General features: G+C 41.2%; 1 protein-coding gene across 11 annotated transcripts in view; it reads right to left on the bottom strand.

Annotated features, from left to right (window-relative positions):
* The window catches only part of PLCH1 (phospholipase C eta 1), a 167,225-nt gene that overhangs the window by 29,885 nt on the left and 115,756 nt on the right, over nucleotides 1-21,584 (bottom strand). For all 11 annotated transcript variants that reach the window (XM_020781938.3, XM_072996102.2, XM_078389080.1 and 8 more), the window contains 5 exons: nucleotides 18,351-18,554; nucleotides 16,473-16,593; nucleotides 14,500-14,671; nucleotides 10,737-10,844; nucleotides 7,551-7,712 (listed from right to left, as the gene is read on the bottom strand). In XM_020781938.3, coding sequence (XP_020637597.3) covers nucleotides 7,551-7,712; nucleotides 10,737-10,844; nucleotides 14,500-14,671; nucleotides 16,473-16,593; nucleotides 18,351-18,554 — 767 coding nt within the window. The remainder of the gene's footprint in view (nucleotides 1-7,550; nucleotides 7,713-10,736; nucleotides 10,845-14,499; nucleotides 14,672-16,472; nucleotides 16,594-18,350; nucleotides 18,555-21,584) is intronic.

Below are 21,584 nucleotides of genomic sequence, written 5' to 3'. Positions count from 1 at the left end.
GGCCAGCTGGAAAAAAAACATTCTTCACTTTTCAGTTCCATTGATTTCAGGTGGGCTATTCTAAAGATGACTAACCCACTGGAACCAAACCCAGTTTTAAATTTCTGCCCAGTTTTCAAGCTGTTGTCAGAACTACCACCAAATACAAAAAACAAAATGCTGGAAATTATAAAGGATCATTACTTATTCTTATTAATTATTATTTATTCATAACACTGGGATGATGATTGCCGTCTGCTATGCATTCTTAAAATGCGAATTACAGCCTAAGGGGAGGGTTGCATCTGATACAATCATCTCTTTAGTTCTTACTTTCCAACTGAGCACATTCCATACCAGAAAGGTTTGTGTGTGTGTCTGCGTTTCTAATAATGGTGTTACTTATCAATAGCCGTTAATGTAATGCGGTTGAAATGGAGAGATACCTCGTGCTTCAAAAAATAGGAGACAGCCCAGAAGCAAAATGCTCCCCAGATAGGCCAACAGATCAAGCCCTCACACTTTTGAAACTCTTAAATAAAGGAGGAATAAAAAATATCCCAGAGTCACAAAGGCAGACACAATGTTTGGTCAGCCACCTGAGATTTTCTGTAAGAATTGACCCTGGGGACATCGGTTTGATGGTCTGTGGCAGGATCCCGCAGTGCTGTCAGAACATCACATCCCCTCATGCCTCTAAAGAGCCCAAAAAGGCACTGAAATACATTCTCTTAGCTAGTCCCAGTGAAAGTCCTTCTAGTTATATAAGACATGGCCTGTGGCAGAAATGTATTTTCCATTAGCTTCTTGTGAAGAACAAGGAAGAATTTATTTTCCCCCAGTTTTGTCAAGCTTGACAAACTCCAACCAGCTTTCACAGATATTTATTTCTCATCCGAGATGCAAGCTCTACACGGGGGGAAATCTATTTGGTATTGGGCTCTCTTCACATGGAAGACAGAAGTTAAAATTCTGTTTGTTTTCACTACGTATGTATAAATCAGCTGCAGCCCAGGGAGGGTGGGGCAGCTTTCATGCCCCTTACTTCAGTGGGTATTCAACTACCTACTTACAGAAGTGGAAATCTCCCTTGCTCTAAAAAGGGAGAAATTCCCTGCTCACATCACTGGGAACTAGAATTCTCATGGGTTTACCCATCCCTTCCTGTGGGGCCACTCTGGGTTTGTACAGTGGACCCTCGACTTACGGAATTAATGCGCATTGGTACGGTGGCTGCAGGTCAAAAAGTCTGTAGGTCGAGGCTCCATTGAGCTACAGTGCATTGAAAAACGATTAATCCGTAACCGGCCATTTTTGTTCCATTTTGGGTTTTTTTCCGGTCTGTAGGTCGATTCTTCGGCTGCAAGTCGAACCTAAATTTTGCGGCCAGAGAAGTCTGTAACTCAAAAAGTCTGTAAGTGGAGCCTTCTGTAAGTCGAGAGTCCACTGTATAGCCCACCCAAGTTCACACAGGGGGGAATCAAATTCTGACTGCTAGTGCTTGAACTCAGTAAGCTATCCAGCCAACCACACTTCACTGCCCTCTGCTCTAAGGACTTCTACCACATTCTGCTGCATCCAGGGGTTAGACAGGTTGTGACCAAAGGCATGTTCTCACAGGCATGTTTGAGGAACCCATCAGAGAAAGCCTTCTTCATGGTTGCTCCCAGGTTGTAAAACTCCCTTGTCAGGTGACTGACCACTAAGGAAGGGGCTTTTGGCACATGGATGCTTGTTTTTCCTTCTTTTGACGTACCTTAACATTTGCTTTTAATACAAACATAATTATTTGATTCATTGTGTTTTAATATTATAAGTCACTGTATTTTTACTGTGTCTGTTTTTTAATCATGTTGAGTGTTACCTTGAGTCAGGACAAATACATAAATAAAATTCTAGGTCCTTTTTCGTATTGGATCCCTCCTTGAAAAGTATCCTCTCCAGATAATGATAACGAGGCCAGCTTTATCATCATTATGCCACCAAGTGAAAGAAGGTTAAGGTTTTGATCAAGGTTGCAGATCTTATGTTTAGCTGTTTTTGTATTAGATGAACACTCTTCTTCAAACTTGCTCTTAATGAAGGAAGCTGGTGGGCAACGCTGCCCATGATTTTTTGCAGCTATTGTGTTTTTTTCTGCACCAACCACCACTCTGTCATGCCGAATCTGGTGGAGCTGCAGACCAGTGGTTCCCAACCTTGGTTCCCCAGATAGTTGTGGACTAAAAATTCCCAGAAGTCTTAGTCATGAGTTGTGCTAGCCCAGTAGCATCTGGGGACTCAAAGTTGGGAAGCACTGCTGTAGAGGATCAAAAGCTAGCTTATGTTTGTGATTTTTGTATGTGTGTGGTTTAATAAAAATATCTCCTACTCTTCAAATTGTGTACATAGATGACAACGCTTTTCCCCTTTTTTGTTGCGCTACAGAAGGCACCCCAAATAGCCAACCAGAACACCAATTTAACTCCACCTAAAAGGGGCTACAAAGAAACGACAACATTTTCATCTGGCCACTAGGCAATACTTTGAATTTGGCTGCAGTTAGCTCACATAGTGTATAGCTTCCATTTTGTTCCAGCTCTTCTGATATAAGATATGATAGTTTTCTTGTGCTTCTAAGGAGCCTCGTGGTGCAGTGGTTAAACTGCTGTACTGCAGCCAAAACTGTGCTCACGACCTAGGGTTCAATCCCAGGTAGCGGCTCATGGTTGACTCAGCCTTCTGTCCTTCAGAGGTTGGTAAAATGAGTACCCAGCTTGCTGGGGGGGGGCAATGTGTAGCCTGCATAATTAACTTGTAAACCGCCCAGAGAGTACTTGAAGAGCTATGGGGCGGTATATAAGCAGCACGCTTTGCTTTTTGTTTCAAGGGGCAGGATCTGTTCTCAGTTATCCCAGAGTGCAGGATGCATAATAATGGCGCAAGTCATGGGATGTCAGACTTAGGCTGAATATCAGAATAAACGTCTTAAATATTAGAGCACTACAACAATGGAACCAATTAGCTCAGGATGTTGTGAGAACAATGCTGGAGACACTCAAGAGAAAACTGGACAACCATCTACCCAATTTGTTTTGATTTGGATTCCTGCATTTAGCAGGGGATGGACTTGATGGTCTTACAGGCCCCTTCCAATTCAATTATTCTATGATTCTATGATTTATGGTTGCTAAGCATGCTGGATGACTGTCAACCCTCTGTCTAACAAGATTGGGGAAAACATTCTAATCCACAGCACTAGAGTTGACAGCTGAAGCCCACCACTCTTGACTTGAGACTGCAGTTTCCATTTTGAAGTTTGCTTTTAATAAAGAAGCCTAACACATATGTGCCACTATGATTTTTGGAATTTTTGTGTTTCTTCTACCCACCCACAATAAGGAGTTAAAAACTGCCTTGTGTTAGTAGTGACTTAGTTGTCTAATAAAGTTGCCCACCCTTGCCTTCAGATTATGAAGAACCTGAAGGCTCATTAAGTGGAAAAGTGGGCTACAGCATTTTATTTATTTATTTATTTTATTTAATTTATATCCCGCCTATCTGAATCACATAGGATCACTCTAGGCGGCTTACAACAACGACAATTTACAGTAAAAATTAATACAATTTTAAGGTAGAGGAAAGGCAAGAACGAAGTGAAACGAAGACTAGGGCAAAGAAAAAATGGGGAAGGTCAGGAATTGGCTGTGGGGAAGGCCTGCCGGAACATCAGTGTTTTTAATTGTTTTTTAAAGATATCCAGCGAGGGGGCGGCGCGAATGTCAGGGGGAAGGTTATTCCAGAGGCGAGGAGCCACCGCCGAGAAGGCCCGATTTCTTGTCTTTTCTTTCCGGGCCTCCCTCGGCGTTAGGCTCCTCAGCCTCACCTCCTGACTCACGCGAGTGACACGGGTAGAACTTGGTGGAAGAAGGCGTTCCGCCAAGTATCGAGGCCCTAAACCGTTTAGGGCTTTATACGAAAGCATCAGCACTTTGAAGTCGATGCGGAAACGGATGGGCAGCCAATGCAGTGCGGCCAGAGTGGGAGAAATATGTTGGTATTTTTTCACGCCACTGATAAGTCTGGCCGCAGCATTCTGCACCACCTGTAGTTTCTGCAGCAGCCTCAAAGGCAGCCCCACGTTTTGAATAAAGAAACAAACAGTTATCAGATGGGAATGTGAGAGTCTTCAGATTCCTACTGTGTTCAATTTTCATCCTAATCTGTATGTTTTGTAGTTCGCCAAATTTGAAAACAGACAAAGCTCTTTATTTTATTTAATTTTTAAACACTTACAATAGCCAACAGTGTCTCCTGTGGAAGCTAACAATCAAATAATTTTTTAAAAAATTTAAATCATTTCATTCAGCCAGGCAAACCATGACTATGGTTTCCAAAAAAAAAAAAAAAATACAGGCAAGCAGACACTGTTTAGTTTTGCCAAGCAAACTGGGCTTTCACACCAAACTTGGAAAAGTCTCTCTCTTTCTCTCCAGCCCTCAGATTCCCCAGCCAACCTGGCATTTTTCCAAGCTCTGCTTTCTCACTATACCATCCTTGGCTTGCTCATCTTCTAACAGAATGCTTCGATAGCTTCCTAAACTGCTGGCAAAGAAGCACCCCTCCTACTGCCACACTGGCACCAGCTAGAGCCTCCTAAACTGTGGATTACCCAGAAGACCTGTAATCAGCTTGGAAAATGTCAGGTACTTCTTAGCTCTGTAGTTCATCAAGCACATCCCGACTTTTAGAGAAAGTCTTGGAAGCAGTTCTGTCTTGCAGTTCTCATCCAAGCAGCAGCATAAAGTGCAATATATTCACCAGTGAAATAATATAAGAAGAGCCATGCTGGATCAAACCATGATTAAGAGCGATGATAATGGTCATGGCAATTCTATGAGTGATCGGATCATATATTCACATTTCTGCCCGCAAACCAAACACATGTCAATAACTTGCAGCTGCATAAGGTTAGAAAAATGTGGTGGCCAGACTAGTGGCTGGTGTGAGGAAGTTTGACCATATGATCCCAATTCTGGTTCACCTGCACTGGTTACTGATCCGCCTCCATGCCAGGTCATAGTTTTAGCCCTCAATGTTTTGGGATCTCACTACTTGACTGAACATCTTCTGCCAAGTTTGACTGCCCGTCTGACCCGGTCTTCACAGACCGCACACCTGTAGGTGTTAACTCCAAGAGAAGGCAGGAAAAAATTAACCAGAAACCAGGCTTTCTCTACAGTGGTGCTATCTCTACAGAATCTTCTCCCACAGGAAATATGACAGGCACTCCTCCCTCTGGATACTAAGAAAGCTCCTAAAGACAGAACTATTCAGAGAAGTCTTTGGGGAGAATCTCCCCCAAAAGCCAGGAAATTGGGGGAAGGAGGAGAGGAATAATGCAATAGTATGTCCTGGAAATTGTTTTCCTGCTTGCTTTAGGTTATGATTTACATTTGGGATAGCTTATTGTTTATATGATTACATAATGTACGTTTAATTTGTTGCACACCTCCCGCAGTAACAATTTGCTGGATGGGGTGGTCTATAAATTGAATGAATAAATGTATGAACGAATCAACAAACAAATTACAATTACTAGTCACAATAATGCTACAGAAAACCCTCAGAGGATTTGGACCTTTCCTTATTGACCTTCTGTGAAATAGTCAACATCTTCCTTTCTAGGAAGGTCTCCAAATTATTTTACCTTTTGTTTTGACTGCTTGTTTTGAATAACTGGTTTTACTGGATTGTTTTGTGGTTTTAATTATTGCATTTCTTGCTGATGGTTTTTCTTCTAAACATTTATAGTATTTGAAGAGGGATATTAATGAGCTTTTAAAAACTGTATTTCAAGTAGTGTTTATGGAAACAGTGAGAATTCTATGTCTACCAGGAATGTTGGAAGATAAATTCATTAAAAAACAAAGAACCCTGAGGGGGGTCTATAAATGTTTCCTCCAACTCAGTTTCCAGATGTCATTTATGCCCCCCATGAACTGCTTAATGAAGCACAACCCCTCCTTCTATTTCCAGTGACCAAGCTTTGAGTGCCATTGTTTATTAGTGGCAATGCATCACCCATTCAAAAGAGAAAAGTATTGGTAGGTTGGAGTGAACTCCAAATTTCTGTAACAAAAATCCCTAGAACAGTGTTTCCTAACCTTTTTCAAGCCATGATCCTCTTTTATAAAAGCCAAAAAAAAGAGAGATCCCCATCATGTTTGCATAAAAAGATATTTTTAATGTGGTAAGGAATCTTCACAGCAATCCACTAAGGACTGAACATGCTCAGCAGCCATATCATGTGACTCAACTCAGGGTAGGTGGGGAGAGATAGAAAACTAGGAACTGGGGCCATGGACTGGAATGGATTGACCCTGAAATGGCAAAATACTTTGTTTCACATCCAACATTTCATTTCAATTAAGATTTCTAATAGCCTCCCTTACTAAAAACAACACAGTCTTCTCCTGTCTATCTCCTCTCGTTCCTTGATTTCTTTCCTTCCTTGATTTCTTTTTTTCCAGTCGGAGGCAGAGAAAGATTTCAATATAAATAGTTCAAAGCAAGGAAATTAGATTTTCTATAGTAGTAAGCACACACACACACACACACACACGTGTGTGTGCACACATAGAGATTTAAAGTCACTGAAGAGAATTAAGAAAGAGATGTTACCGGAGCATCGTAGAAAAAAACCATGCTATTTTAACACTCAATGGAAATATTCCCACTGTATTATAAAGAATTGGTTCACTGAACATCTATGCTGAATTACTCAGTGCTTTAGGTCTCTGGCTGTGGAGCCAGAGGTTGGGAGTTCAATTCCCCACTGTGCCTACTTGACAGGGGCTGGACTCGATGCACTATAGGGTCCTTTTCGGCCATGCAGTTCTAAGATTACTATTATTATTGAACACATGCTATGCTAAAGAATGTCCCTAATACACTCCTGCCAGATAACACTTTTTGACAGAACATTTTAAAGAAAAAATAAATACTGATGGCACTTTAAAAGAAATATTTTACAAAAAGGAAAACTGAAGCCTCTTTTCAAAATTAAACAAAATACAACTATTAGCAATCTTTTTTTTTCAAAGTATACATATATTCTAAGCTATGTTAACATGTCCTTACTTACTTAATGGAAGACTGTATGTGTGCATACACAAGCAGAGCAATTTCTGTACTAGGAAGGTAATTAAAAATATCTCAACAAGTAATCATGTTCCCTCTTATAAGGTTCCACTTTATGTGCATTAGAGGTGTGCATATTTGCTGTGCTGCTTAGGGAATTCTGAGACTTGTAGTTCAAAACCATGCATCTACTGTCCATATGTAAATAATCCATCCATCTGTCCATACAGATTTATCCATTCATCCATATTGTGCCCTTTCCTGAAATTGCCTCTTTTCAAAAAGGAGCTTTCTGCAAAGCATCTAGCATATTTTACCCTTAGGGTTTTTTTTACATGAGACAAAGTACAGCTATATCTTCTACATGTCAAATCAGCGAGAGCTAGTAATTCCATCTCTCAATAAAACTAGAAGCAGAGGCAACCAGCGGAAAAAGGGGAAATCCTTACCTGTGTAAAGTTTACATTTAAGCCTTCGTGTGTTGCTTTTAAAAGTGCTCTCACAGTGAAGCAATCTGGGTCTTCTTTGTCTCTGATCTGAGACTCTTTTAACAAAGATTCAAGCTTCTTTCTTATAAAAGATTCCATCTGGTGTTCAGTTGTGCCATTGCTCTGAAACAGATCAGCAAATCCCAATGCAAATTGTTAAGTGATTTTTTTTCTTTTGCAAAAGCAAATAGATGTTTCTACCCAGGTAAACTGATTCCTCCTACAAGTTTAAATGCTCTTCCTCTGAAGTGGGTTATACTGAGAAAAGGGTATTTTTCCCCCTACCATGTTCCTTCAGAATCCCTAAAATAAAAATAAAAGCTAGTGTTACTTTCCATGGAAAGACTGGAGGCTCCCACTACACTGTCTATAAATTTGGCACCATCTCAAGCCATACCATGTGTTAAAGTCTACAAGAGTTCTCCTCTGTAATGCAACACCACTGAAACCACTAGGGAAGATAAGAACCCATACAGGCATGTCCCAATTGTTGGGAGAAAGTGAGAAGAACATGGATTAACTGGGCATGAAGAGACAAACAGCCACACATGGTTGCATGATGGTTTCACACACACATCCTTCACCCACATGTGCAAGGCGTACCTCAAAAGCCATCTCCTTAGCTGTAGCTAACTCCCAGAGCACCACTGGCCATTCTGAATTACAGTACTATAAAGATCAGAGTTTGAGGAGGTTACTTTTTTAGATTACAACTCCCGGAATCCAGCGGGCATGCATACTGAGGGATTCATGAGTCTGCATTCCAAAAAAATAACTTATCCAAGTTTTAACATAGAGTGTCTGTGCTTTCCCCCATCTGGTTTCCAACAGGGAGCATTACAGCAGGAGACTCCAAACTTTTCAGTGTGAGGGCCACATCATATATTTTTCACATTGTCAAGGGCCAAACGAGAGAAGGGGGACCCAAGCAATCCCTCATCCCCACTGTCTTTGCATTGCTTGGAGACCCCTGCTAGTGCAAGGACATGACAGAAACATATTCAAATATCAGTAGCATCCAACCTGGGTTTCAAGTCTGGGTCCTTTTCAGTTTCTTGGACAAGTCTAGGTCTTTTTTTCCACTGAAATTTGAAATTATGATGGGATGTAGATATGCAAGCTTATATGTCCGCAGCTGCTTCCAGCTGCATAAAACTGAGGAGGAACAGACCTTGTCTACAGTCTCTCTTGGACCTCACTATGACTTTAGAAAACAATGGCTTTCATACACAGTGAGCACTGAGGGGAAAATAGTGTCTTGAGTCATTGCATGTAGTTGCTTTGCCTTGTGCTTCAAGCACTTCAAACCAAAATGATTTCTCTGCATGGCACAACATCATGATGCACAGAAGACTAATCAGTCCATGCCGCGATCTGAGCTTGATCATTTGAACACAAGGAAGCAGGCTTCACCAACACCATCTTACTCCCAAAGCAAGAACACATCACAGAACATCTCTGTTGCTAAGTATGAACTCATTCCTTTGACATCAGTGAAGGAGCTGTTTTCTCCCATACACATAGAGCTGCAGAAGGTATTTGGGAGGCATCCTGTGATGAGAACATATTTTTTTGAAAAAGAGTTCTTATGAGCATCTGGTCTCTCTCTCAGAATGAAATCTGATGGGACCTTGCAATACCCAAAGCAACAAAGTGATTCTCAAGCCCATCTGCAAGCATTTTAAATCCCAATCGACAGCACAAATGAGAAAACAAGAGAACACGAAAATAATTTTGCAAATGTACTCCGTGTAATCGCTCCATTAAGGGCAAGGTGCATAGTTAAAAATGAAATCCATGTGCTCATGCAACAGCAACACTCTCTCGAGTCTCCTCTGCTCTTACCAGATGACCAGACTGTTACTCTGACCCATGTAAAAATATTTTGAACCTGTTATGCTTGGCTTCCTCTGAGCTAAAATAGAACATCTGTTCATAATGAGGCAGATGTGCACCATTGTCACCAAATGCAAAAAGTTCCACACGCAAAGGGAAATAGCAAAGAGGAAGCAGAGAAAACAAAGGGAACTACATGGCCAGTGCAGTCACATCAAAGTCTATTCAAAGGTAATTTGCATTATTTTTAATCATGCTTAGTCAGAGATTACGTTTATATAGGATTGTAGCCTAAAAGCCCCATCAGCATAAATAAATAATAAATGCAAGACTTGATTGGAAAGTCTAGCAAATCTATATAAACCATGCTTTATTATATGGTTTTATTGTATTCGGTTTAGGAGAGGGTGTAAATGGTTTATATTTTTTACAGTGAAAAGGAAGGAAGGAAGGGAGGGAGGGAAGGAGGGAGGGAGGGAAGGGAGGAAGTAAATTGAAACTAGCATTAATATTTGGGTTGGCTCCAGACTGCTATCCTATTATGAAAGTGAAAGCAGAGCTTATTTTTACTTATTACTTCTTTCCCCTGCAGCTCCTTCTGTCACCTCTGACACTTTTCTATAGCCCTCCCCAAACCTTAAGATCAAGTTTTCAAGAAATGCAGAGGACTACAGAGGATAAGAGGAAGCTGTGAAAATGGTCTTTCCCCATTTCTCCCTCTAGCAGCATCCTGTGAATGGATTGGAGCACTGGATTAAGTACAATGATCACAAGAATATCGATACCAATTAACAATATCTACAGCATCCTCAACATACATGGCACTCTACCCTGTCTCCATCAGCCTGCAATCTAAATTATGATTGTAGGAATGTCTGCACAGCCCTGAATTCTATTGCTAGTCCAAATGAGAATAGATCCCTTGAATCAATTCCTGAAGAGTAAATCAACTGACATGTAAATCTCAGTGATGTAATAGGGTTGCTCTAGCAGGGATTAGCAATTGGATATATAAGCCATAAGGACCAGATATGGTGATCTACGTAACTGCACTCATAGTTATATTTGTTGGACTCTTTTGATGAAGGGTGCTTTACAAATGTCCTAATACTGTGTGCAAAAAGCTGTCACAGCCATGTAAGGTCCTGCCACAAGGAAAAAGTTTTCATATCTTATCTTACAGTTTTAGGTTGCTCTTTAACTAGTGAAATGTAATAGGTAAACATGGGCTGCTGTCATTGCGTGGCAAATGCTAGCTTGTGCTGCTGTGTGAAGCAGGGCACATATTAGGAAACAGTAGGGCACACTTACATAAGACAGCTTTAACTTGCAATCATCTTCAATTTCATCAGCACTATCTTCATCAGAAACTTCCCCTTCTTCAGCATCTGCCCCAAGGCTATAGGGGAGCTTTTTGCCCTGGAAATTAACAGAAGAGTACTGGTATAATACTTTAAAATGCAAATCAAACCCAACTTTGTTACAGAATCAAGAAAAACAAAACCCGCATTATAAATGTATTGTAGGCATCCACAAACATTCTGTGTCTTGCATAATATGCCAATAACACATAGCTATGACTTACTAAATATTAATAACTGTTCGTTTAAGAGGGAAGCATATTGAACAAATTAACACCCACAGTTTTCCTGTGTTTGTTAGCATATCTTTTATAGAAGCAAAACATTTCAATATATTTCTATAATCACATAAATCACATAATCACATAAACATATCTGGATCCTCCATATTTCCCGCATGCTATGTGTCAATTCATTTTAGCCTCTTTGAGGCTCCCTTTACAAACATCCTTAACCTCATATAATGTTATTAATGTAAATGCTGCTATACAAAATGAAAAATCCCTGCCCTGAATTGCCTGTGACATGATAAGTGTATTCCAATATTACTTATTCTTTCATGCCTAGCAGACGTAGAGCTGAGTATGTCAGTCCTTTTAATTCTGGAAGGAAGGTTAGAAAGTAGGAAATATGACAATTTTGCAATTTGTCAGAATTTCACTGCCATTTTTTTCTCATCTGGACTGCATATCATTGCAAGATTTTTTTCTCTCTCTCTCTCTTCTACATGGATTTCTTGAAGAACGTGATTTTTTTTTTGCACAGACTACACCTGTAGTTTCAAATTCCAGAGCCCTCATATGTCTCAAGTACAGTGGGGTCTCAACTTACGAACGCCTCGACATACGAACGTTTCGACTTATGAACCGCCATCATAGGAATATATGGACTCGACTTACGAACTTAGATTCGAGTTACGAACTCTTTTTTCCCCTTTTTTTAAAAGCTAAGTCATCTTAGGTTAAAAGGAAAAAAGAAAAAATTATCCCCCTCTAGTGGCAGAAGGCGGAATAGCAGCTTCCCATTAGTTTCTATGGACGAAAAGAGTAGATACGGATTAAATGGTTTTCAATGCATTCCTATGGGAAATGCAGATTCGATTTAAGAACTTTTCGACTTGAGAACTGCCTTCCAATACGGATTAAGTTCGTAAGTCGAGACCCCACTGTACTTCTTCTTTGCCCCCGCGGATATACAGCATTTAAAGTTTATTTTTGTGTCCTTTAAAGAATCAGTTCTTGGTTACTGTTGACAGCAGTGCAAAGGACTGACTAGTAGGATCAGGGCTACTCAGAATGACAAGATCTTCCCTGCAGGAGTAGATCAACAGTGAGATTGAGAAGCAAGTTAATAATAAAAAGGTCTCACTGAGATAGATGGCCAGGAAATTAAACATGCACATTATAAAGCATGTTCACTCATAGCTCCTCACTTGAGTTAGCTGCCAATATCCATAAGAACAGAGGCTGCTGTTCATCTAGATTATTATCATTAGATCATTATTGCAACTCTGCTCACTCAGAACAGAATTAGGAGGAAATACAAAGGGTTGAGTCCATGTGTCACTCAGGTGCTTCCATGGATTGGTTTGGAATGACTGGTGACACTCCATCAGACTTTGAATTGACAACAGTCCAACACTGCTTTGGTATTCTGTCACACTCTAGTGTTAACAAGTGACCTGGGTGGCATACATACTCCTAGAAGAGCTTAAAGAACTCAAATGGCAAATTGCTGTTTTCTATGAAAAGTAAGCAGCAGCTGGCTGTGCTTTCAGGGCAGATTTCTCCCCCCCCCCCCCCCCCCAGTGCAAAGAGCCTCAGCTCTAGAAAAGGCACAGCTAGAGAATGCAAAAATCTTCCTTTTTGGCATAAACTGTTTGGTTTATTATTACATCCCTCACAGGGTGTTGAGACATTGCTGCTTGCTCTCCTTCCAGCCACGTGTCATGAGAAGCCACTATATGCACACGCTGAATTGGACACGTGCATTCATGGGTAAACAGTCCACAATTCCATCTTGTGTGGAACATTATTCTCTACCATGGTTCAAATCTTCAGTGGCAGTTTGGCATTTATGGCCCATCTCTTGTAAGAGAAGACAGTCACAGGCAATCTGGAGGACCTCTTCTTCTCCCTTTCTGCCTTTTTGAAACTCAAAGATTTTCTCTTTAGCTGGGAGAGGGAAGGCTGCCCAGTTAACATGGCCTGCCTCTAACAGAGTTGGGATTAGGAATTTAGTTAAACCACCAGGAACAAGCAATTTAAGCTAAATCAAAGCCAAATAAATAGTGCACATAAACAGCACATAAGTTTGGAACTGCCCACAAGAATTTGATGCACGGCCTTGAAGATGATGATTTATCATCAAGAGCTCACTATTTTGGGGTTTTGTGTGTGTGTGTGTGTGTGTGTTTGCTTGTTTGTTTGTTTGTTTTATATTCTTAATGGTTGATTAAAGGTATCACCTACTCCTGCATTTGTATCAAAAACAAGGAAATTGCCCCCATGCTTCCTGGGAAGCATAGGTCTTCAGTGTAGTTCTCTGGGAGGTAGCCTCGATAGAGCCTAATGGGCAGCAAGACTATACTGATTCCAGAACTGAGTAGGGATCATCGCTCAGAGGTATAGGGCATGCTTTGTATCCTGAAGTTTGCAGGTTCAATGTCTGGCATCTTCATGTGGGGCTCCTGTACAATTTATTCTAGTCAATACATACCAGAGACTGGGAACTTGAGGTCCTTGGACAAGCTGTGGTCCTTTATCATAAAATCTTCATAGAGTTGGAAGGAATCTTAGAGGTCTTCTAGTCCAACCCACTGCCCAAGGCAGAAGACCTCATACCCTCCCATGCCTCATACCATGCTGGCCAGATGGCTGTCTAATCTTTTCGTGAAAACCTCCAGCAATGGGGCACCCACAGCTCTCACCGTCAGGAAATTCCCCCTTATTTCCAGGTTGGATCTCCCTTTGATAAGTTTCCACCCATTGGTTCTTGTCCTACCCTCAGATGCAATGGAGAATAAATCGATGCCCTCTTCCCTGTGGCAAGCCTTCAGATATTGGAAGACTGCTATCATGTCTCCCCTCAGTCTTCTCTTCATTAAGTTAAACATATCTAGTTCTTTTAGTTGCTCGTCATAAGATTTGGCTTCCAGTCCCCTTATCATCTTTGTTGCTCTTCTCTACACCCCTTACAGGGCCTCAGCCTGAATGTTGTCTCTCTTTCTAAGTATTAGCAATCCCCCCCCCCCAGATTTGTGTCATCAAAGTCTTCCTTTTTTCTTCAAAAGCTTTGTTACCAGCTGTGAAAGCTTCATGCAACCAACTGCTAGAATCTTTCATTCCCTGCTCTTGATTATGGCCTCAACCACTGCTGTAATGCAATTCCATAGAACTTCTCTGGAAATGAACTTAATCCTTGGACTGAAAGAGACTGAACACCTTTGGTATCAGCAACACTGTGGTAGATGGATCAACCATCCCACTCAGTTTAGTGTAGCTTTCTATATTCCTATAATATTTGAGATGCCTTCCAACTTTAATATTTAATGACTGCATTATCTTCTAACAATGTATTTCGAAGCACCACCTAAAAGGGTTGGTCTGTAGGGGGAAGGAATCTTTTCTAAAAGAACAAGAAAAGAAGGGAGAAGACCTGTACAGATAAAACACATTGCCACTTAACTAAATGTCACTTCTGTAGTCATTTACCTTGACTAGGATTTTGCCTTTCAAACTCTGAGGACTAGGAAGCTGCTTGGAATCCTCCAGGCTTACAGAACTCAAGTCCAGCTTGTCACCGAAAATCTCCTTGAGGTACTGAGCAATTTTCTTTTGCTGCTGAACACTGCAGTGATTTTCAATAGAGAGTATAATTGGAAATCTGAAAAGGAAAAAAAAATGCATCAAAAATGAGTCAAGGTCTAAATAATTTTTGTTAGCAGATACCAAACACACCAAATGCCTTCTAACTCTATAATTCTATGACTCTAGAACCAACTGCCTTTGGATATGGCCACATGCTTACTAGGTGGTAAATCCTATTGAAAATAGAACTTACTTAGAAGTAAAAATGGGAGGCCTTGAAGTACGCTTAAAAATGGCACACATATTGTGTGAGCAAAGGAAAGAATTGTGACATGTGGGATACCGTTAGCTTTGAAAGATAGACTATTACTAGTAAAAGAAGAAGTTCAACATTTTAAAATGTAGTTTGGAAATACAAAAATACAGCAGTAGGAAGATATTTATATAATTCTCTGCACTTTTCATTGTTGATAATACTGTATTACAAGGATATCTCCAAGCAGGATCTGAAGGCCTTAGGAATGGACCTCAACATCTCCTTTACACCAACTTCAGTGGATGCCGTCCAGTCCCTCCAGCGCTGCCTGGAGACTGTACTGGAATGTCAAATGGATTGATGCTGAACCCAGACAAGACAGAGGTCTTGAGGGTGGGCGGCCCTTCCGTCAGCGGCATAGGTGACTCCCTCTCCTTTGGAGGGACGACCCTTGCCGCAAAGAGTGAGGTCCGCAGCTTGGAAATACATCTGGACCTGGCGCTTACCATGGAAACCCAGGTGGCGTCCGTGGTCCGCTCCGCCTATTTTCATCTATGGCAGATTGCCCAGCTGCGACCATATCTTGATCGGGGGGCCCTCACTACTCTAGTCCATGCGCTCATAATCCCGAGATTAGACCATTGCAATGCACTCTACGTGGGGCTGCCTTTGAGGCTGATGCGGAAACTTCAGGTGGTGCAGAATGCGGCAGCCAGGCTTCTTAGTGGGGTGAGAAAATGCCAGCACATCTCCCCCACTCTGGCTGCTTTGCACTGGTTGCCCATCCGTTTCCGCGTTGACTTCAAAGTGTTAATGATTACATATAAAGCCCTAAACGGTTTGGGACCTCAATATTTGGCAGACCGTCCTCTCCCACCCAGATCTACCCGAATCACCCGACACAGCCAGCAAGGGCGGCTGAGGGGTCTGACGCCGAGAGAGGCGAAAGAAACCGGGGCCTTCTCGGCGGTGGCCCCTCGGCTATGGAACGCCCTCCCAACAGAAATTCGGCTGGCACCCTCACTGGGTGTTTTTAAAAGCCAGTTAAAAACTTGGTTATGCAAGCAGGCCTTCCCTCCAGTCAATTAAGTTTTTCTCCTTTTTTCTTGTCTTTGCTATTCCATCTTGGTAATCCTCTCTTTAAATTAATTGTTTTAAATTGAAATTGTAATTATAATTTTATGATTTTATATATTTTTATACTGTTCTGTTTTATTTTGTAAGCCACCCCGAGAAGACATGGTCTAGAGGGGTGGGGTAAAAATCAAATAAATAAATAAATTAAATAAATAAATAAATGGGAAACCTTGACATCTGAGTGTTCAGCCTGGAGGTAGGCAGTGCATCATGACCTCTCCCAATTTGAAGAGACACTTGTCCAGCAGGCCGAGGCAAAGAAAGAGGCAGTCCCGAAACCAGCAAAATCAGGGAGCTGGTTGTATTTGTCTTCAGTGTGGAAGGGATTGTCACTCTTGAATTGGCCTTCTCAGCCACACTAGACACTGTTCCAAGTCCTCTATTCAGAGCATGTTACCACAGTCTCTCAAGAAGGATGCCTAATCTAAATATTGTATAACTCACACATAGTTTGTCTGTAACCCAAAGTTGCTACTATACTTACTCATTGTTTACAAAGCCATTTTTGTTGATCACTTCAACTACATCTTTAAAGAGTATTTTAGAAGTAAGAGTATATCCATGATGCACAACGGGCTCCCCATCTGGACCATCCCAGCAGTCCACTGTTAAGAAAGAAAAGTTAAACATTAAATAAATATTTGTCTGAGGAACAGACAATCCTTTTTGGGTGGAAAGAAGCTGGTGAAGGTAACAGTACTAGAAGGGAAGTAGGTAATAGAAGATCGTTGTTCAAAAAAAAAAAAAATCCAAAGAATTCCAGTGCATGCAAATTCTGTTCAGCAAAAGGACACTCTCCTACTACATATTATCATTCCTTATGTTCCATCATCTGTAAAGGTCACACTGGCAAATGATTAAAGCTGACTGCTGTGCTATTATCATGAAGTGTAATTAGCCAGAATATACCTGTCAAGAGAGCTATGATAGAAGTCCAAGAAAAAACACTAACATTTCAGTAACGTAGAGCTGATTCAGGGGTTTCTGCACAGAAATGTTGCTGGTTTTGTATTATAAGCTTCATTGTTTGTCCCTCTGCAGGTAGATATCTTCGCCCACAGCTGCTTTACTGCAGCTACTTTATATATACAGCACAAAGGCACAGAACCCCTGGGACATTCATCTGATGGACCAGCTAAAGCAGATTTGAATCACATAACAATACTGCAGAGTGGCCTGTCACTCCCTGCTTGCCTTTATTAAGCCCTGCCCTTCAGGTGCATATCAACTGTTAGCTCTTAGCTCCAGCCCTCTTCACCTCTGCCATGATCACTACTCGTCTATTTGGCCTCCACTTTTGGAATTCAGCACATGTCCACAATGAACCAGTGCTTTAAAGCAAGAAATGGTGAACTGAGGCATTCTGTAACCAGTCATGAACTATCTCACCCTCAGATACCTGCTGGGCAAGGAGAAATAGAAGAAGTGTCAGAAGGAGAAAGGAAAGAGAAAGAAAGGAAAAAGAGGATGTCCACTATTGATTCCAGCCTTGCCTGCCGTTGGTTCTAGTCCCACACATTATCAGCTTTGCAGCTTCAGCATCAGACTACTCTCGAGGGACTGCAACACTCAACAGAAAATAATATATATTCCCTAATGGATCTGATATACACATGAAGCTCCTGTACCAACATGACACTTCCATATTCATGCTCATATATATCCAGAGATGAACAGAATGAAAACACTTCATTTGCAAAGCACTGTTCACAAAAGACTTCAAATCAACTTAAAAGCATATTCTGTCAATACTTCCATTTCTATTAAAATTACTTGTTTCTTCAAACACCTGTGCCTTCAAGTTGTAAACATAGTCAAAGTCTGCAATGTAACTAAATGACAACACACTTTAATTCCACTTTTTTATCACTTATGGAAAGCAAAGCCTATGAAATAAACTAGCAAATACAAGCTTGCTTCTGGAGCTAAGAATAGGCACACACAGAGAGAGAGAGAGAGAGAGACAGAGAGAGAGAGAGACAGAGAGAGAGTATAAAGCAATATTATCTCCAATGTTACTGTTAGCATCAGATTCCATTTCAATTTGTGGCTTTAAAAAACAAGAATTTTTTTAAAATTGCTAATAGAAATAGAAATACAGATCATACTGTAAACGGAATTTATTGGATGTTTACCATTTCCCCCCCCCCCCACAACCGGTCTGCGGTGTCAAAAAGGTTGGGGACCACTGATCTAGACAGCATACGGACTCTGTTCAAGTGAGTGAGTGAGTGAGTGAGTGAGTGAGTGAGTGAGTGAGTGAGTGAGTGAGTGTGTGTGTGTGTGTGTAGCCTTTCTCCACAAAGAACCATAAAACAAATATACCCTAACCCCACCTCAAAAAACAGAATAAAATGGGCACCTTCAAGACATCGACATCCATCTTGCAGGACTCGCGCATACATCTCAACTTTAGATTGAGAGAGAAGCTGGTCTCCAGTTAGGTATGTATTATGAGAAGAAGCAATGTAATAGTTGCAAAGGGGCTGATCCATATCCTGATGTACCTCGCTGTGCAGTGGGTTGAACACATCACAGGTGGGGCTGCGCATGAAGTTGGTAAAGCCTTTAAAGGGACAAGAAATAAACAGGCTTCAGTACAAAAGTATACTAACCAAAAGTTAGACAAGGTGCTTTGCCACTAAGACCACATCCTAATTAATTAATTATTGAATTATTATCAGCTGCATAAAAGCCTCTGCTTCTCATGCAACAACTCTACTTGTGCTTCCTTCATCTATGTACAGTATACACTTTTGATCACTAAATCACCGTCACTGCAACATTATAACAAAGAAAAAGAGAGAACGTTTGTAGATTACATTCCAGTTCTACAGAGGATCTTGGGTCTCACTCCAACATAATACTGAGAGCTAAGAACATCTAAAGCAGAAACTTCTGCTAAAGTTCAGCCAGAACTTCCTCATGCATTATTCAGATGGAAGCAACCACAGAGATAGGTTGCAAAATGTACAGCTTTATATATCTATTTCTCTTTCAAGGCTGTCTCTTGAATGAGCCATGTTGAAGGGAAACTAGTTTTTCAGATTTGATTGTGAGTCTTTCCAAAGGATTTGGAAAACCCAGGAGTATTGTTCCTAGAGACCCATGTGTTGTAGGCATTTAGTTCAATGTCTGTAGGTTTGCCTTGTTGAATACAAAACAGAAATCAGACCCATGTGTGCAATGTGTTGCCCTTCCCAACTGTAATGTATAGCATAGTCCATAAAAGCAAAAAGGCACATATACTGTACCCATTAAAATAAAAATCCCACTAAACAGTGGATCAATGGATGGATTAAGGGACAGGAGGTAGTGCCTTCATCTGCCTCCATATTTTGAAATGTTAGACTACAGTTCCCATCAACCCCAGCCAGGTGATTAGCCATGCAAGGCCAGGGAAAGGAGGAATGAGAAACAGGATAAAAATGAATGGGAAATACAAATATATCCCTTCCCGCAACTCCTTCCATTGATTCCTCTGCTAATTAATATCAAAATGTACTCTCTCTCTTCAGCAAAGGGAGGGTAAGTGAAGAGATTGGGCACATGTCTGACTCTCAACACAAATTAATAATGTGATTTCCCCACAGAAATCAAGAACAGACAGATATTACAATAAACCATGGGTAGATTACCTCTAGAGAGCCAGGTGCCACACAGACACCCTTCCTTGGATCTTGGACAGCTGCCCCCATTTTTGTGAGCCCTCCAGTTTTGTCTTACAAGATTGTAAACAGAAAAAATAAAAATAAAACACTGAACCATCTAATTCCCATAATTTGGAGGAGGGGGACAAGTACATTTTGGGTGTGTGCAGGGGCCCAGAGAGAAAAAGAGTTCAAACTATCCCTCTAGAGCAGTGATCCCCAACCTTTTCCCAACCGTGGACCAGTTGGGGGGCATGGTGTGCCCGCAGGGGCAGAGCTCCCTCATGTGCACGTTACAAAGGTCACATTTTTACCCATTCCTGCACTAAACCAATGAAATCGTAAGGACCATTCAAGTGATGCAATAAAAGAAAACTACAGTAATAAGCATAGCAATTTAAAGATCCCAGAACTCCACATCATGTTATTAACCTTGTTTTCAGGCGGCCTGTTTTCACCAGACTTTTTGGGAAAAATCCTCCACCACAAACCATAGAGAGCCTTGTTCTGACAATTTAAAAGTGCAGATGGAGGCAAGATTGCTCAAATTGTCTACTGCAGTTCCGTCAACAAAATCATTCTACTACCAAACAAGTTCCTACCTTCACTCATCAGAATTTACTCAATGTTTCTGAAGATTAGTTTTCTCCTTTAGCCTCTATATCTGAAAACTATTCTTCCTGATACTATCATGAACAGTTTAGAGCACTACATATAGGGTCTGATGCCCCACAGCATATGCTGGCACAGTCAAAGCTGTAGGAATTATAACTTTGGAAGTCAAGAGGAAGTGCTGAGGTAGCTGCATCAGCCATGAAACAAATCCCGAACTACACACTGGAGAAATATCTTTATTAGCCAACTAAAAAGGCACAGAAATGTGAAAGCATCTGAGATTGCTGCCCACATCCTCTGAAAACTACATTGGAAAGTTTGCTGAGCATTACAGTGGTGCCTCGCATAGCGAGGTTAATCCGTTCCGGATTAACCTTCGCTATGCTGAAGCATCGCTGAACGGGGCAGCGATTTCCATTGGAACGCATTAAACATCGTTTAATGCGTTCCAAATAGGCCAAATACTCACCGTTCAGCGAAGCTTCAGGATGGCCGGCAGCCATTTTCGCGCCCTCGCCTCACTTAACGAGGGCGCGAAAACGCTGCGCGCGGCCATTTTAGGCCATTTCCCGGCTTCCGGCAGCCATTTTGGCCGCCGAACAGCTGATCGGCGGGGGTCGTTTTGCGAAGATCGGTAAGCGAAACGCTTACCGGTCTTCGCAAAGCGAATTTTTCCCTATTGGAACAACGTTGTGCGATCGCATTAGCGATCCGAAAAAACGGATCGCTATGTGATTTAATCGTTATACGGTGCACTCGTTAAGCGAGGCACCACTGTATTTCTCTGATACAACCTAAGACACCCTGCAGATAATGAACGGAATCAGATTGTCCTATGCTGCCTAACCAATTAAAAGATTTCCATAGGTGCCACATTTGTGCTTCTAAGCTGGGAATCATCCAACAAAATATTCTGTTTTTAAATGCCTTGGATACCACAACACTTTTCCAGTAAAACTCGAAATGCCGAAGCATTTTTAAAAATGTCTAAATTCGTTGTGTCCACTCAAAGGTTCAGGTGAGGGGAGTTATTATTTGTATTAATTTCATAATGGATTTTTCTCTGATTTTTACTGAAGCTTATGTACTTTTAAGGGGCACCCAGAGTGGTGTATGGTGACAGGGAACAGGACACAGGAAAACTGGGTTTGAATCCCCACTCGGCTATGTCAATTCACTGGGAAGATGGGATGACACTGGTAAAATTGTTCATCTCCATTAAATCTGTAGTATCAACAGGACAGGAACAAACCTCTCCATTACTTGAAATGGATTTTAGCTGGTCCCACAGTTCAATTCCTTACATACAAAACTTTGCTTTAGAAAATACT

This window comes from Pogona vitticeps, chromosome 3 (assembly GCF_051106095.1).
Source record: "Pogona vitticeps strain Pit_001003342236 chromosome 3, PviZW2.1, whole genome shotgun sequence".
NCBI classification, from domain to species: Eukaryota; Metazoa; Chordata; class Lepidosauria; order Squamata; family Agamidae; genus Pogona; species Pogona vitticeps.
Note: the sequence above shows the minus strand (reverse complement) of the source record. Positions and strands in the feature narration are given on the sequence as shown.